This window comes from Rousettus aegyptiacus, unplaced genomic scaffold (assembly GCF_014176215.1).
Source record: "Rousettus aegyptiacus isolate mRouAeg1 unplaced genomic scaffold, mRouAeg1.p scaffold_m13_p_2, whole genome shotgun sequence".
Classification (NCBI taxonomy): domain Eukaryota; kingdom Metazoa; phylum Chordata; class Mammalia; order Chiroptera; family Pteropodidae; genus Rousettus; species Rousettus aegyptiacus.
Genome location: NW_023416295.1, coordinates 57038398 through 57056819, shown reverse-complemented (window position 1 = coordinate 57056819; position 18422 = coordinate 57038398). Strand labels below are relative to the sequence as shown.

The window sequence follows — 18422 nt, the reverse complement described above, 5'->3', positions numbered from 1 at the left end:
TCACTTTAAACATTCACTCTCAGTCATTCCACTCTTAAATATTTAACCAAGAGAAATGAAACATGTCCTTAGATATGTACATAAATGTCATAGTAACTTCATTCAGAATAGCCAAAAAGTGGAAAAGACATGAAAGTTCATTAAAAGATTAATGGATTAATATATTACGGTATATCCAAGCAACGGAACATTTCTCAGCAATTTAAAGGAATGAATTACTAATACATTCAATGAGATAAATGAATCCAAAATAATCTTCTGAGTGAAAAGTCAGACACAAGTGATTCCATTTATATCATATATATTCCACATATAGTGCCAAAAAGCTGATTATATAAGGCCAGGCGTGGAGGAGGATTGATTGTAAAGCGCATGAGAGAACCTTCTGGGATTATAATATTTATATCTTGATTGTGATGGTGGATGCATAGTGAATACTTTTTAAAAACATCATACTGGATACTTAAAAAGAGAAATTTTTTTATGTGAGTTATACCTCGATAAGTTTTATCCCTAAAAAATAGTTAGATGTTAGAGCTGTGGTGTCCAATAGGACACATGTGGCTGTTTGAATTTAAATCAATCACAAATAAAGTGAAAACGCCACATTTCAAGTGCTCAAAGCCACATGCGACTAAATGGTACTATATTGGACAGCATAGATGTAGAACATTTCCATCATCACAAAAAGTTCTATTTGACAGAAATGTTTTATGGAGGATTTGAATTAGACAATTAACACTTTGATATCTTCACCTATCTATATATCAATATATCAATGTTGCAAAAAATTTTCTAAAGAAAAATTTTCATATGCTCAGTGAAATTTTATAAAAATTAACCATGAACATACAAGGGAAATCTCTAACTTCCAAAGGAAACATCTTTCCGTACTCTTTAATCCCTTACAAAAAACCAGACACCCATTTCCCCCAAAATATCCTCAAAACTAATTTAAAAACCTGCAAACTTTAAATAGTTTCCTAACAATCTTTGGGTAAAAGAAAAAATGTCAACTGAAAATGTATATTACTAAGAAATTGAAGACATGGAAAACATGGAAAAACCTATGTAGCGCTATTGTTTGGTTAGTACCCCTTTTCTGTAAACTCTTTCACCACTATTCTTCTTATGCCATTACCCCATTCATATACAACCCAACTCTCCACAGTCAGGCGACTCCGAGTACTGCACCTCGTCCTCTAGGGACTACCATTGGCTCAGGTTAGGGCAGTGAGTGAGTCCTTTATCTGGGAATTTTAGAGTTGGCACTGGAAACAAATGTATTGATCTGTTTTTGGTGGGTGAAATGATAAAACGTAAAATTTGGAACCCATTGTTGGTCATGTTTCCCTACCATGTGGAAAAAGGCACATTGACTATCACAGAACGTGAATGTTGAGAAGCCTCTGATAGATAAGAAAACAGAACCCTGACTGTACCCAAGTCTCTGGTGCGAGCTTTTCCTAAGATTCACAATAACTTTCAATAAATTAATTGCCATTTCTGCTTACCCTAATTAGAGATGAGTTTCTTTCAATTGCAAACAAGGGTCTTGATATAACATACCAAAGCCAAACATAAACAGCCATTGCTATAATCATAGAAAAGTTCATATCCTGAAATAAAAATAGCTAACTGATATTTATTAAATGATTATGTCTGGGTGCTCTTTAAGTATCTAACATGCATTAATTCATTGATCCTTACGAGAATCTCATGAGGTAAGTACTAGGAAAATGAGGCACAGATCAGTAATATGGCCTCTCACAAGGTAACACATCTAATAAGTAATGGAACCAGCCAGTCTGGTTCTTCAGAGCATGTGCTCAACTACTAGGCCAAATGACCTCCCAAAAGTATATTTCTTATTAAATAATAAAAACCGAAGATAAAGTAACTAAACTTGAATTAAATGCTTATGAAGAATAAAGTCACATAAGAAAATTATAAATGGTTAAAATTATTAAAAAGTGCTCAAACTTATTATATAAGGATTACAAATTGAAATTACTTTTCACTTAAAATGAGAAAGAGGAAAAGATTGCTAATAATAGCATAGGCAAGAAATATGGACCCCTTATATTAAGAGGATTATTTGTCAATATCTTTCAGCAATTTCAGTTTTAGGTGATTTATTCTACAGAAACATTCACATTAAGACTGCAAAGCTAAATCTGTGCAATGTTTACTGCTATAGTTTATAATAAAAAAATATCAATAGGAAATGAAATAAATTATAGGGCACAGATACATTTGAATATTAGGCAGTCTTTAAAGTAAATAGCATGATGCTTTCTTCTTTCCCTGGGAACTAAATAAAAAAAAAAAAAGCATTTAGGGATGACTACATACATAAAAACAGGAAAATGCCCATGAACACTTTACGCACACAAAAATGCAGGACAGAAAATAGTATAAAATGTAAAAGACTAGTTTTGTAAAACTATCTTGACACTATTGGTATTAAAAATGTGACATTTAAGAATATACGGAGTAAAATATTTAGAATTATATGCTAAACTGGTATAAGTTCTTATGTTTAAGACTTTGGACTTCAGACCAAATAGATGACATGCCTCACTTTATATACCTCTGTGCTGTTTGAAAAAATTTTATACAATGTGACTATGTTATTTTAAAAGTAAAAGAAGATAGCTGCAAAGAATACAAACTATGTTCTTGGTTCAATCATATCTCAGAGCAAATATAAAATTCCAAATATAGCATTTTTTAAAAATTAGAAGGAACTTTTTACAGTTGTGTAAATGAAAAATGCTCCTGCCTACAAAAGTTCAGAGCAAGTAGAGACAATCAAATATATTACAATGATATTTACAAAAAAAAAAAAAAGATTATATGACTAGTTTCACTAATAATGTGGACACAATATATAAGGTCAGTATTTAGGCCCCTCAGTAATTATCAAAGAAGATGAAAAAATATTTTATATCGAAACATACTCAAATGGTAAACTGCCACGTAGAAAAATTTATTGAATGCTTATTATGTCCATAATGACATAAGATCATGCTGCATGAGAAGACCTTTTAGTTTTTCCCATGAAAGTTTCAACAAGTCAGACAACCATAATTCAACACAGGATTCCCGGCTCAGCATACGAATAAGTCTGAGAGATCTGCACATTGAGACATCTGAAGGTGGCTGTATCTGAGCTAGCAGCAGAAGGAGGATGTGGCAAGGAGAGAGATGGGAGCAGTAGACACAGTCTGGCACTTGCAGTGGCACTTGCTGACAGGGTAGTAATGGAGGGTTGGACTGCAGTATTCACCTGGCGACCCAGAAAGGATTACAGGGGCAGAGGTAGCCATCCAGCTTTAGTGGCTGGTACATATTATGGCTGAGCCAAGTGATGGGGGTAGAGACGCAGCTGAAAGGTATGGTGGCCGTGGTGGAGCAGCAGCCATCACCAGGGAAACAATAAATCTGCAGACACATGAATCTGCCCCTCCCTACTTTCCCATCACCTGCCCAGCTTCAGCAGACATGGTAGCAGTGGAAGTACTGGATTAGAGCCTTCAATGGCAGGTTGTAAAGGGGAAGAAGCAACATTCCAGCCTGAGTGGCCAGTACACATTGTGACGAAACCCAATGGAAAAAACAAAATTGCAGAAATGCAAACTCATCTCCCCATACCTAGCCACCCTCCCTCCCCCCAATCTACTTCATGGAATCTCAGAGACAGCCAGGACACCTCCGATAGTACACTGAGGCTGGCAGCTTCTGAATGCAGAAAAGCAGTGCTGGGAACTTACAGGCCTGGAGCCCCATTGCCTGCCACATCCCACCGAGGGTGTGGTGTGCTGAGACAAAGGCAACCTAGTAACAGAGCGGCGCCCAGCTTGGGAATATGGGGCATTTTTGATGGCCAGATAATTTATCATGAATAACCAGGTACCAAGGTATCTCAGAAAGAAAATGAAAAGTCCCCAGAAAACAAATTCAAAGACATGGAAGACTGTCATTTAAATGACAGAAAATTCAAGAACGCAGTTCTATAAAACTCAATGAGATACAGAACTCGGGCAGTTCAATGAGTTCAGGAATATAATCAATAAACAAGAGGAGTACTTTACCAAGGAGACTGAAACTATAAAAAAGAACCAAACAGAAATTTCAGAGCTGAGGAACTCGATAAATGAAATGAGGAATGAATTAGCTTAAGAAATAGAGCAGACCAGATAGAATTAGTGATCTTGAAGACTGACACCTAGAAATGACCCAGTTGGAAAGAGAGCAAATCAAGAGTTTTAAAAAATGAAAGGAAAAAAAATGGAAGGAGTCTACGAGAACTATATGATTCCATTAGAAAGAGGAATACAAGAATAATGGGTATACCAGAAGGAGAAAAGAGGAAGATGGGAACAGTGAACTTATTCAAAGAAATAACTGATAAGAACTTCCCAAACCGACTGGAAAGAGCTGCACACTCGAATCCAAGCAGCTAACAGAACACTTAATTATCTCAATGCAAAAAGACCTTCTTCAACACACATTATACCAAAACTGTTTAAGGTAATAACAAAGAATTCTCAAGGAAGCCGAGGGAAAAAGACTATTACCTATAAAGGAAACCCCATTAGATTACCATCGGATTTTTAAGCAGAAATCTTACAAGCCAGGAGAGTGGAATCAAATATTCGAAGTTTTGAAATAGAGAAATCACTAGCCAAGAATACATCTAGCAAAGTTATTTTTTAGATATGAAGGAGAAATAAAGGCTTTTCCAGACAAACAAAAGCTGAAGTTTACCACCACAAGACCTGCATTACAAGAAATGTTGAAAAGAGCTCTTCCACCTGAATCAAAAAGACAAAGTGATACAAAATTGTAAGATGACAGACAGAAGCAGGAAACTGCAATTCTATTTCATAATAGGGTATTAAACACTTAATTACGACATAAAGGTTAAAGAGGGCAAAAGCAATTTTAAAAATACTATAGTTTCTGCATTCGGGAACAAATACACATCATAAAAAGGGGTAATTTGTGACAACGAAAACATAAAAGGGGAGAGGGGAAAGGACTGAACGTGCATAGACAGAGAAAAGATATATCAGAAGAAAAAGAACTACTATACGTATAAAAGTTTTGCATAAACTTCACAGTAACTACAAAACAAAAATCTAGAGCTGAGAGATGTAACATAAATAAAAAGGGGAAAAAAATAAAAGAACACCACCAAACTAAAATAACAGAAGCACAAGAGAATAGAAATAATGGAGATACAGAACAACCAGAAAACAAAAGAAAATAGCTGTAGTAAGACCTTGTCTATCAATAATCATCCCAAATGTAAATGGACTAAACTAGCCAACTTGAAAGGCACAGAGTAGCGGGATGGATTAAAAAACAAGACCCAACTATATGTTGCCTTCAGGAGACCCATCTCTGCTACAAAGATAAATACAGACTCAAAACGAAGGGTTAGAAGATGATACTTCAAACAAATGGCATCCAGAGAAAAGCAGGTGTAGCCATGCTTATATCAGACAAAACAGATGTAAAGATAAAAGGCAACAAGAGACCAAGATATTTTATAATGATAAAGGGGACAATTCATTAAGAAGACAACACCTATCAATACATATGCACCCAACATGGAAGCATCAAAAGGGAGAAGCTGATAAATAAATAATTATAGTAGGGGCCATATATACCCCATTGATAGCAATGGATAAGATCAACCAAACAAAGTCAAAAAAGCAGTATCAACTTTAAGTGCCATATTAGGCCAAATGGATATAATAGATATTTACAGAGCTTTACATCCCAAAATGACAAAATATACATTTTTCTCAAGTGCACATAAAATATTCTCAAGAATAGATCATACGTGGGGTACAAAACTAGTCTCAGTATATTTAAGAAGACTGTAATCATACCAAGCATATTTTCCAACAATAATATGAAACTGGAAATTAAGAAGAAGAAGAAAACTGGAAAACCCGCAAATATGTGAAGATTAGACAACATGCTACTGAACAACTACTGGGTGAAAGAAGAAATAAAGAGATCAAAATATACATAGAGACAAACAACAATACAACATATCAAAATTTGGGGGATGTAGTAAAAGCAGTACTAAGAAGACAGTTCGCACCATTACAGGTCCACCTCGGGAAAGAAAAAAAATATCAAAAAAATCTAATACTTCACCTTCAAAAACTAGAAAAAGAACAAACAAAGCCCAAAGTCAGTATACGGAAGAAACAATAAAAAATACAGAATTGAACAAAATAGAGAACAAAAAGATAACAGAAAAAAATAATAAACAAAGAGCTGGTACTTTGAAAAGATAAATAACGTGACAAACCACTGGCTAGACCCACTAATGAAAAAGGAGGAAAGATTCAAATAAATAAAATCAGAAATCAAAAGGAGAAGTTACAATGGATACCACAGAAATACAAAGGATTATACAAGAATACTATAAAAGGCTATATGCCACTAAGTTAAATAACCTAGAAGAAATGGACAAATTCTTAGAAATATACAACCTTCTTGGACTGAACTATGAGGAATTGGAAACCAGTAAGGAAATTGAAGTAACAATGAAAAACCTCCCTACATAACAAAAATCCAGAACCAGATGGCTTCATTTGTGAGTTCTACCAAACATTCAAAGAAGATTTAATATCCAGCCTTCTAAAACTCTTCCAAAACAACTGAAGAGAGGATACCACCTAACTATTTTACAAGGCCAATATTACCTTGATACCAAAACCTGACAAGGACAACACAAAAAAATCAAAATACAGGACAAAATCTCCGATGAATACAGACTCAAAAATCCTCAACAAAATACTAGCAAATCAAATACAATACATTAAAAAGATAACACATCAAGATCAAGTGGGGTTCATTCCACCGACGTGAGGATGGGTCAACAAATAAAAAATCAACCAATGTGATACACCATATTAACAAAATAAAAGATAAAAATCATATGATGTTAATAGATGCAGAAAAAACATTTGACATAACAGCCATTTATGATTAAAACACTCAAAACGGATATAAGAGGAAAATATCTCAACATAATAAAGGCCATATATGACAAACCCTCAGCTAATATCATACTCGATGGAGAAAAACTGAAAGCTTTTCCTCTAAGATCAGGAACAAGGCAAAATGCTTTCACCACTCTTTCATTAAAGTACTGGAACTCCTAGCCAGAGAAATCAGGCAAGAGAAAAAAATAAAAGGCATTCAAATTGGGAATGAAGAAGTAAAAATGTTACCATTTGGAGATGCTTCTATATACAGAAAACCCTAAACAACTCCACCAAAATATTAGAAATAAACATAGTAAAGTTCCGAGATACAAAATCAATGTACAAAAATGTGCTGTGTTCTTATATACTAATAAAATATCAGAAAAATTTAAGAAAACCCCATTTGCAATTGCAACAAAGAGGATAAAATAACCTAGCAATAAACTTAAAGGACGTGAAGGCTCTAAACACTGCAAACTAAAAGACATTATTGAAAGAAATTGAAAAAGATGCAAAGAAATGGAAGAAATTCTTTATTCATGGACTGGAAGAAATAACAGTTAAAATGGTCATACCACCTAAAGCAATACATAGATTTAACGCAATCTCCCATCAAAATCCTAATGGTGTTTTCCAAAAAAAACCCAGAACCCTAAATCCTCAAATTTGTACTAAACTACCAAACACCCCGCATTAACAGAGCAATCCTGAGAAGAACAAACCTGGTGGTATCAATGTCCCTTACTTCAAATGATATTACAAAGCTACAATAATCAAAACAGCATGGTATTGGCAGAAAAACACACAGATCAATGGAACAGAATTGAGAGCTCAGAAATACACCCACAAATGTAAGGGTAACTAATTTTTGACAAAGAAGCCGAAAACATACAACGGAGAAAGAAAAGTTCTTCAAAAAATGGGGCTGGGAAAATTAGAAAGCCACATGCAAAAAAATGAAACTACGCTGCTAACACCATACACAAAAATTAAGTCAAAATAGATTAAAGACTTGAATACAAGACCTAAAACAATAAATTACATACAAGAAAACATAGGCACCTAACTTATGAACCTTGGTCTCAGAGAGGTTTCTATGAACTTGATCCTAAAGGCTAAGGAATTAAAAGCAAAAATTAACGAATGAGACTAAATCAAGCTAAAAAGCTTCTGCACAACAAAAGAAACCATCAACAAAACGAAAGAGCAACCAACAGAATGGGAGAAGATATTTGCAAACAATACCTCTGATAAGAGGTTAATGTCCAAAATATGTAAAGAAGTCATAAAACTCAACAATTAAAAAATGGGCAGAAGATCTGAACAGACGCTTCTCCCAAGAAGACATACAGACGGCCAACAGATACATGAATAGATACTCAACCTTACAAGCTATGAGGAAAATGTAAATCGAAATCGCAATGAGATACCACCTTATACCTATTTGAATGGCTATTATCAATAAGACAAGAAATAAGTATTAGAGACTAGGTGGAGAAAAGGGAACCCTCGTACACTGCTAGTAGGAATGTTGAGAGTATCATGCTAAGTGAAATAAGTCACAGGGACAAGAACCATGTGAATTTACTCATGTGGGAAATAAAACTGAAAGCAGCACACACAAAACAAATTCACAGACACAGACAATAGTATGATAGTTACTAAAGAGGAAGTGTGGTGGGGGGAGGATGAAGAGGGTAAAGGGGGTCAAATACATGGCGACAGGAGACTAGACTTTTGAGTGGTGAGCAGACAATGGCTATACAGATGTAAATACAATGTACTATAGAACTGTATACCTCAAAGTTATAGAATGTTATTAACCAATGTTACTCCAATACATTGAAATAAAATAAAAACTGGAAGAAAACATTTACAGTTGTATAAATGAAAATGTTCCTGCCTACAAAAGTACAGAGAAAGTAGAAACAAATACATTAAAATGATACTAACAAAACTCCATATTAGTTTCAGTAATAATGTGGACACAATATATAAGGTGGTATTTGACTTTACATTCTAGTAACTAGACACTTCACAAGTGTAAGTAAAGCTGGAGAAACTTATTCCTTTTGTCTCTCATTCAAACCTACTCCATCCCATTTTATTAAGAAATAAAACTCAATCTAATGAGTTTTTAAGAAAAAAAAACAGAATTACTTATAATAAAACAAGAATTTTTGAAACTTTTTACATTTAAATAAATTTCTGTGAACTGTCTACATTATTCATTTAGCACATAATATGCCCTGTAGCTTAGAATAACATCACACATACCTGATGCGATGACAGGATCTTGCATAAGCTCCCTAGTGATTGGACAAATAAATTCATCAGGAATTTCAGAAGAAAGGGTTTTCACCTTTGTCCTGAGCTCTTCAATTTTCCTCAGTACTTTATTACGCAGCCCTAGAGATTCTAAAAAGAAATTATTCTGTTAGAACTACTGGTAACTTTTACGAAAGTCTTTAGCAAATACGGGAAGATTTTATCTACAAACAAAAATCTTCAGACATACTGTTTTACCACATAAAACTGTTTTCTTTATAAATTCTTTAATGAATTTTTGTAATACAGAATACTGTGTAGTTAAATCAGCAACTAATAGTTTATTGTAAACAACCTTAGATTCCGAAAGTTCTTAAGAATTAGATTGAACACTAATATACTACACAAAATCAGAAAAAGCTATTATTGATTATTTAGACAACAAAAAAATTACCTAAAAATCATTTTTAAAGATGTTCAACTTAATAATGTAAAAATTTCATCTTTTATTTTGAAACTGTATGAAATTGAATATATTCGCTAATTCTCATATGAAACACAATCACAAATAAAGTTTATCTAAGATTGTACACAGTTTCATTCTACTATATTTTTATTTTTATCCTGCTTAAAAAATTACCTTAATTTTTAATTTTGGGAAGTTTAATACAATTAATTTTAGGATGTTTAGTGTTATTAGCTGTTTATGTGTTTAAAATTAACTAACGGTTCTACTTTAGGTGCAGGTGTTTAGAGTACTATGGGTAGAAGAAAAGAATTACATTTCGGAATGCCTAATAGTTCCCATAAAAAGCCAAATCGCCTTTTTTACTCTTGGAAGGCAATGCTCCATGGGGTTTATATACACCTCATGACACATTTTGTCTCTGCAATCTTTTCAAGGATGTTTGCAAACCTCCTCGGAAGCTAGAGTGTCTCCCTTCCAGTCCGAGAGTAGATCTGTTTCCTGATCTAGTACCCAGATGTCTTCCTCTTGGGATGGTTTGCTAGCAATAGTCTTACAAGACTGGTGGGGATGGGTGGGAGTCATGGGCTCAAGGTTCCTCAGGTGTGACTCAAATACAAATTGCACCCCCTCCCCAAGACTTAGGATAAAAGGGAAACCAATTTGCACATGAAGCTCATTCTGCCTGTTGTGTCATAAGCTCTTTAAATCTATCTGGACTCTTTAACCATATCTAAGAAAATAGGGCAAGTCAACTTAGCAGCTGCCACCTATTAGGGACTACTTCATTGCTTTCTTGTGACTTCTTATGCAATTTACTGAAATCAAACTGAGGATTTTTAAAATAATTTTTTAAAAGTACTACGACATGTTTGTAATCAGACAGTAGCCATCTCATTTAAAGGGATAGTTTACAACATATAATAAGGGAAGACTATAGAAGCATTTAATAGTCTGAAAAATAAATAAATTTCCCACTTGGTCAAAATATTATATGTTCACTAATATTTAGAATGTTTATAATATTTATAACACAGAATACAGAAAGCCTATTTCAAAATGCCCCAGATAAGAAAAGGTTAAATTAGGTGTTATCCTTGTCCAATTTTAATGTCATTTAAAAGAGTCAGATCCCTTTGCCCTCAGGGAAGCAGTTACTAAGTCAAATCCACAGAACTTGGCCAGAAACAAACACCTCCTTTTGTGACTGGGGGTCAGGAGTGAGTGTTATTAAACTTAATTGTTCAGAAAGAAAGGACCCTTATCAGCTGAGGCCTAGTAAACCCTCAGTATGGGTAAAGGGCAATATCTGGCTATACAGGCATACCTCAGAGATACTGTGTTGAGTTCCAGACCACAGCAATAAAGCGAGTCATAATCTTTTTGCTGGTGGAGGGTCTTGCCTTCAATTTGTAAAAAATGCAACATCTGTAAAGTGCAATTAAGAAAAAAATACGATAAAATGAGGTATGCCTGTATATACTATATCCCTGAAAAGGCATCTGGTTCTTAATAAGATGCCAAGTTAAATAGGCCACCAACTCATATACCCTCATTCCTACTGCTTACTCACCTCTGGAAATGCTACATAATTGAGAACTGATGGCTTCTAGACACAGACAACCATCAAAAATAGAAAACAAAACTCTGAAAACCCAAGAGGAAACAGAGGGAACTGGGTTCCAGAGTGGGTAATGGGAGATGAGAGCTTACAGCAGAGATCTGCATACACAAAATGGAAGAGAGACCTTTCTACTTGTACCCTTCACTCTCCCCAGTTTTGTCCTATAAGATTGTTGCCAAAGCAGCAATGCCAGCACCAGCTGGCAGCAGGTAACAAGACAGCCCAACAGCCTGAACCCAGCAAGCACAGCCCATCAGGGTGGTCACTTTATTGTCTCTTCATTGCTTGAGAGAGAATATCACAACCAAAAACTAGTTTCGCAGGAAAACTAAAAAAAACAGCTTAATATTTAAAATAAATTTTATTTAAAAAGTAGCTTCTACCTAGAATAATCAAGAGAAAACAAATACATAAAAACTATATTAGGGAAGAAAAGAGAAATGCAACTATAAGTTCAGTAGGGAGCTTTTAAAGGATTTGGAGAAGATAGTGGTAGGACAATTATAGTTTAACTCCTCTGAAGCCCTACATATAAAAAGAGAAACTAGATAGCAAAATCAAACCCCACATATAACATTTCCAACAAAGCCAGGTATCCCATGAACTCCACAAGATGAAGAGGTGACAACAAACTGCCAACATCCGTAAGACCTGAAGATGACACCTGTGTGGAAAGAAGCAACAGGACATCTGATAGGCCTGAGGAAGAGAGATCCCGCAATGCCCAAAAAGGATTCACTGGAAAGTGGGGTTGGCTTATTTAAGGACGGCTGCTGAATTGTAAGGGTTATGCCCACTCCAACACCAAGTCAGCCAAAAGTAACTAGATTTGAAGGAATTGTTTCACTTTAATCATGTATAAAAAAATTTACAGTAGTTATTAACGCTATATGCAGTTAGGCAATAAGTGAAAATATACATCAGAAAGTACTGTATTACTAGGAACTGAAACATGAAACTTTCAAAATCTGAGGATATTAAGACAGTTGTATAAAGTTTCAAAATGCATTTGATGTAACTTGATAAAATTTTTAAATTAGAAAATGATTAAAAAGGTCTTATGTGATTTTACAGTTTCTTGGAAACACAAGAGCAAAAGGCAAAGAGAACTCTGAAAAAAACCTCATTCCCAATTAGGAATCTACGATTGATAAATATCTGAATATAAGGACTGACATGATATACAACAGTTCCCTGGCATTTGTCATTTCAAGTTTCTACTACTATCTACAGCAATTCCAAACTCCAAGATCAGTAGCATTTTGCAATATCTCAGAGGTCCAGATATAAACTGAGGCCGATGTGCAGATGAAAGTTATGTGGCTAGTTAGTGGACTTCCTGCTTGCCTGGCATCACATCTGAGAGGGACTTTCTCGTGCTTCACTTTTCATACTTTGTGTCTTTTGAATGAGAAAGTAAATGCTATAGTAGAGTTCACAAATGTCTTAAGACATTTCTCAATGTCAAGGGTATTTTGTACCTGTTATCCGTCTGGACATTCCTTATGGAAATGTAGGAAACTATATATAAGGAGTTATTTCCTACTTAAAACTGTATGTTTACTGTACCCTTGTTTTCATTAACACAATCCTAGAAAATGACCATTATGCTAGGTTAAAGCACCAGATTCCAACAGGTATTTAAGTCTACAGAAAGCTCCTTTATTGTGTATTTACAAAATACGCTGAAAAAAAGTTTGATGGACTGCTTCATTCCTTAACAATAATTTTTTTAAGTGTCAAATACCGATATACTTTGGTCTCCAAAACTCCAATATACTTTACTGCTCAATTAATCAACTTCCTCCATATGATGAATGTTAAGCAAATTCATATTTATTCATACTGACATAGCAACCGTTCTGACAGTTGTACCACTAAGGCAAATGCAAGTAAAATAGTTCTGCATGGAATGAGTAAAAATTCATTATCATATATTCATCAATTTACTTAACATTTTTTTCTAGACCCAATTTCAATTTTTTGTTATTCTAATTTATTGTTTAGAGGAAGCAAATTTTCTTAAAACTCAAGACAAATTCGCTGTAGCTTAAAGTAGTACTTGTAGAAGACAAAAGTTAGCCTTTTGATCCTTTATAATTTTGCAAAAACTTTAAAATATTTTAGAATGATGTGAAGAAATAAATGTGCTCATCTATTTACTAATTTATTTCGTTGAATTTGCAGACTTTAGAAATCTTAGAACACAAACACAAAGCAGATTTCTTATTTACTAGAGAATGTGCAACACTGTTGTCTCCATTCATAATACTGATTTTCCTAATTCAGCTATTAGAACACCGCAGAATTTATCTTACATTTCAATTTTGGCTTGGGACTGATACTCTCAAAACTCATTTCACTTAACTTTAAAATGACCATAACTACTAAACTTGAGACTCATCCTTCAAAAACTATTTCAGGCCATTAAATCCTATAAGAATTTCTTATTCTTTATATATCTGGTTATCAGAATAGAATTTTATTACTATTGCTTTTATTATGCTTCTCTTGTGTTTTCAAACATCCACTGTTGAAATCTGAAATTATTTAACATTGTCAAGTGTTCCTGTATGATAAAGTACTTAAGAGTTATTGTGAGACAGTAATGATAAGTCACCTAATGAAGATGTTAAATTTACCAGAACTTAAAAAAAAAACTACACTCTATTACCTACTTTCAGGAAGAAAGAGTAAATTATAAAGAAAATAAGTTATCAGAGATACAAAAGTAACTTTCATAGTATGGCCTGTGTACAAAAACCATCCGACCCTAAGTATTATCACAAAATTATCATTCTGTTAACTTTTTAAAATGCCATAAGTTTTTGAGAAATTTAAATAGGTTCATGTACTATATTATGGAAAGTGTAATACTATACTTCAAAATGGTTTTCTATAACGAACTTTGACTTTTTATTAACAATAATTCCCACTATGGATATCCTATTTCCTCAGCTTTCTGATTAAGGATTTATTATTGCTTATTGATAACAGTGTCTGGTTATTTTTATTAGAGTATAAGACTAAGACTTCAAATTGTTTTTTGCTAAGGATCTAGTATCCAGAATCCAAACAACTCTTATAACTCAACAATAAAAATAAACCAATTTAAAAAGGTCAAAGGATCTGAATAGACATTTCTCCCAGAGAGATATATAAATGGCCAATAAACACTTGAAAAGATGTTCCATATCATTAAATACAAATCAAAACCACAATGAAATACTTCACATCTATTAGGTCAGCTGTAATCAGGAAGATAAGTAATAAAGAGGTGTTAACAAATATGAAGAAATTGGAAACCTCGAACATTGTAGTGGGAATATAAAATGGTATAGCTGCTTTGAAAGATAGTCTGGCAGTTCCTCAAAATGTTAAATGTAAAGTTATTCTACTCCTAATCATATACCTGAGATAAATGAAAACATACGTTCATACAAAAACTCATACATATATGTTCAGAGCAGCATCACTGATTACAGCCAAAAAGTGGAAGCAATTCAAATGTCCATCAAGTGATAAATGGAGAAACGAATTGTGGTATAGCCATAGCCATACAATGGAATATTATTCAGCTATAAAAAGGAATGAAGTACTGATACACACAAAAACATGGATGAATCCTGATAGTTTTATGTTAAATAAAAGAAGCCAGATACAAAAGGCTACATATTGCATGGTTCCACATCTAAGAAATGTCAAAAACAGGCAAAGCCATAGAGACAGAAAATAGATTAGTGGTTGCCAGAGGGTAGGGAGAGAAGAGACCAGGGTTCTTTAGGGGAATATAAATGTTCTGAAATTGGATAGTGGTGAAGACCAGTAAATTGTACACCTAAGAAAAGATTACTTGTACAGTGAAAACTACAAAGGACTGTTGAAAGAAATAAGGCCTGAACAGAAAAACACCCTGTGCTTTGAGACTGGAAAATTTAATATCATTAGGTTGACAATCCTCTAATTGATCTACATATTCATTACAATCCCTATGAATATCGTGTTTTATTTTTGTAGAAATTGAAATTTTGCATAAAACTCATATGGAAATGCAAGGTACCCAGAATAGCAAAATATATCTTGAAAATAAAAACAAAAACAAAGATGGAGAACACACACTTTTCAATTTCAAAACTTACTACAAAGCTACAGTAATTAAGACAGTTTGGTACTAGTGTAATACACAAATAGACCAATGAAATCGAATTGAGAGTCCAGAAATAAACCCTCAAATCTATGGTCAATTGATTTTCGACAAGGTGCTAAGGTAATTCAAAGGGGAAAGAATGGTCTTTTCAACAAACAGTGCCAGAACAACTGGATATCTATCTGAAAGAATGCAGCTGGACCCCTATCTCATGCCATATACAAAAATTAAGTCAAAATTTATCACACAATTAAATAGAAGAGCTGAAACTATAAACATTGTAGAAGAAAACATAGGTATAAATCTTTGAGACGAGATTAGGCAATGGTTTCTTAGATATTACACCAATAGTACAAACAACAACAACAAAAACAGATAAATTAGATTTCATCAAAATTAAAAATTTCTGCGCAGTAAAGGGAGAAAATATTTACAAATCATACATCTGATAAGGGTCTAGTATCCAAATTTATATATAAACAACTCAGCAATAAAAAGACAACCCAGTTTTTAAAATGGGCAAAGGATCTGAATAGACATTTCTCCAAAGAAGATATGCATTTAGCAACAAGCACATGAAAAGATGTTCAACATCACTAATCACGAGGAAAAATGCATGTTAAAACCACAATTAGAAACCACTAGGAGGGCTATAATTTAAAAAGCAAACAAGTGTTGATGAGGATATGGAAAACTGGAATCCTCATATAGTGCTATTGAGAACATAAAATAGCACAGCTGCTTTGAAAAACAGTCTGGCAGTTCCTCAAATGTAAACACAGAGTTACCATATGGCCCACCAATTCCATTCCTAATTATACACCCAAGAAAACTGGAAACATGCCCACACAAAAAACTTATGCATGAATGTACCTAGCAGCTATTCGTGATTGCTAAAAAATTTTAAACAATCTAAATTCAAACAACTGATGAACGAATCAGCAAAAAGTGACAAATTAGTACAATGGAATATTACTCAGTCACGAAAAGAAATGAAGTACTAATTAATATATGCTACGACATGGATAAACCTTGAAAACATACTAAGTAAAAGAAGCCAGACACAGAAGGTAGTGTGTTGTGTGATTCCATTTGTATGAAATGTCAAGAATAGGCATCCTTAGAGACAGAAAATAGGTTAGGGTTTGCCAGTGACTAGAGAGAAAGGAAAGAAGGACTGCTAATAGGCATGGGCTTTTTCTTTGTATTTTGAAGCGATGGAAATGTTCTGGAATTAGTGGTAGTAGTTGTACAACTTTGTGAATATACTAAAAATCACTGCACTGCATACTTACAAAAAGGTTTTATCATATGTAATTATACCTCGACTATTAAAACATTTTTTTTAAATTACACTTACATGGTGGCCGTAAGTTACCTAAATACCATGTAGCATTTCTTTTCTGTAATCTAAAATATACTGTCCTATACAATCTTTCATTAATCTTACCAATTTTCAAATCATCAGCCAGACATTCTTTTGTAAGATTCAATAGTTCTCTTCCATCAATGTTATTCATTTTGAAAATATCAACGAGATCTTTTAAATCTTGTGCACAAAGCCACGCTGAGACGTCATCTTCTGACCAATCTTCAGTAAAGTGCTTCAGATGATCTTCTGCACTCCTTGCTTAAAAAGCACACAAACACAAATAAAAAGGCAAGTGAAATAATGAAAAAAAGCATTTCTTTTATAGTCTTAATTTGAATTAAAAGGTAAATAAAATGTCCTAAAATCTGTGTCTTACTACTTCAACGTCTTTTTAAGAAATGTCAGAAATTTGAATAATAGTATTTATAATATTATTTAATACATTAATTACTACTCTTTGGAAACTTTTATATTTTACTCAAAGAAGACTTTTTTTATTATGTAAAATTCATATCATTAAAAATTCTATTTGTTCTATCATCCGCATATCAGCACCAAAATTTAGTTAACTCTGACAGTAATAAGAATTAAAAACTCCTAAATTATATATCGTCATATCTTGATGAGGCCAAAACAAAACCAACAAAATAAAACTATAATTACTATTTTGTTCTCAGGCTATAATTATCTGAAAAATGTGGAGTATAAATAAATAGCTTACAAAACTATGGAAGGTGTGACATATATGAATGTGTACCCAAAAGTATTTATCAGTAGTTTTAACATAGATCAACTATTTTAACACTGTCTTCTCTAAAATTGTTTTTAAATTATATTAAATATTGATGTATATGTTATATTGAGAAAAGCAATGTGAATAATTTGTCAAAAAATTACTGAATTTCTTATCTTAACGGTGAATGGGGTTGAACTGGGTTAAATGTGATGCCCTTACTAACCTTGGCAAAGTGTTTCCAGATCAAATTGCCAGATGTTCACTGTTTTGTCCATTGAACCAGTAGCAAGTAAAAGAATATTGGGTGCAAATGCACAAGTTGTGACATACCTAGTTAATAAAAACAACTATTATGTATCTTCAGACTAATTTTTTAATTAATATTAATACAAAGTGAGGTTAAGTTCAGACCTGGTATGCTGAGTCAATGTGTGAAGTATATTCTCAGTATTCTGAAAACAAACAAAAACAGCTTTACAATTAGTCAGGCGAGAGTATATTTACTACTAAAAACTTGTTTCACATATATAGTTTATATGGCATATGTATTTAAACATTATGTCATTAATATAAGCTGAAATTTTACCCAATGAAAAATAGCATCTATACCTAATATTATCAGGTGGCTATTTCATTCTTAATTATCAGCACAGTTGTCTAATGACCACTTTTGTAGAAATTTTAAGTATAATAGACGCTTGGCTTTTGTTCATTTGTTTGAAATTACTAATAATAACCTAAATGTCTATTATATGAAATAATTTGTATTTTTGCTCTCGTATTTGACTTG

General features: G+C 33.4%; 1 protein-coding gene across 5 annotated transcripts in view; it reads right to left on the bottom strand.

The window, feature by feature from the left end:
• The window catches only part of WDSUB1 (WD repeat, sterile alpha motif and U-box domain containing 1), a 53323-nt gene that overhangs the window by 20002 nt on the left and 14899 nt on the right, over nt 1-18422 (bottom strand). For 4 of the 5 annotated variants that reach the window (XM_016152873.2, XM_016152875.2, XM_016152874.2 and 1 more), the window contains 4 exons: nt 18044-18084; nt 17856-17962; nt 16975-17154; nt 9297-9437 (listed from right to left, as the gene is read on the bottom strand). In XM_016152873.2, the coding sequence (XP_016008359.2) occupies nt 9297-9437; nt 16975-17154; nt 17856-17962; nt 18044-18084 (469 nt within the window). Of the gene's footprint in view, nt 1-9296; nt 9438-11080; nt 11182-16974; nt 17155-17855; nt 17963-18043; nt 18085-18422 lie in introns of those variants that run through there. The other variant, XR_001597869.2, reaches the window with a different exon arrangement.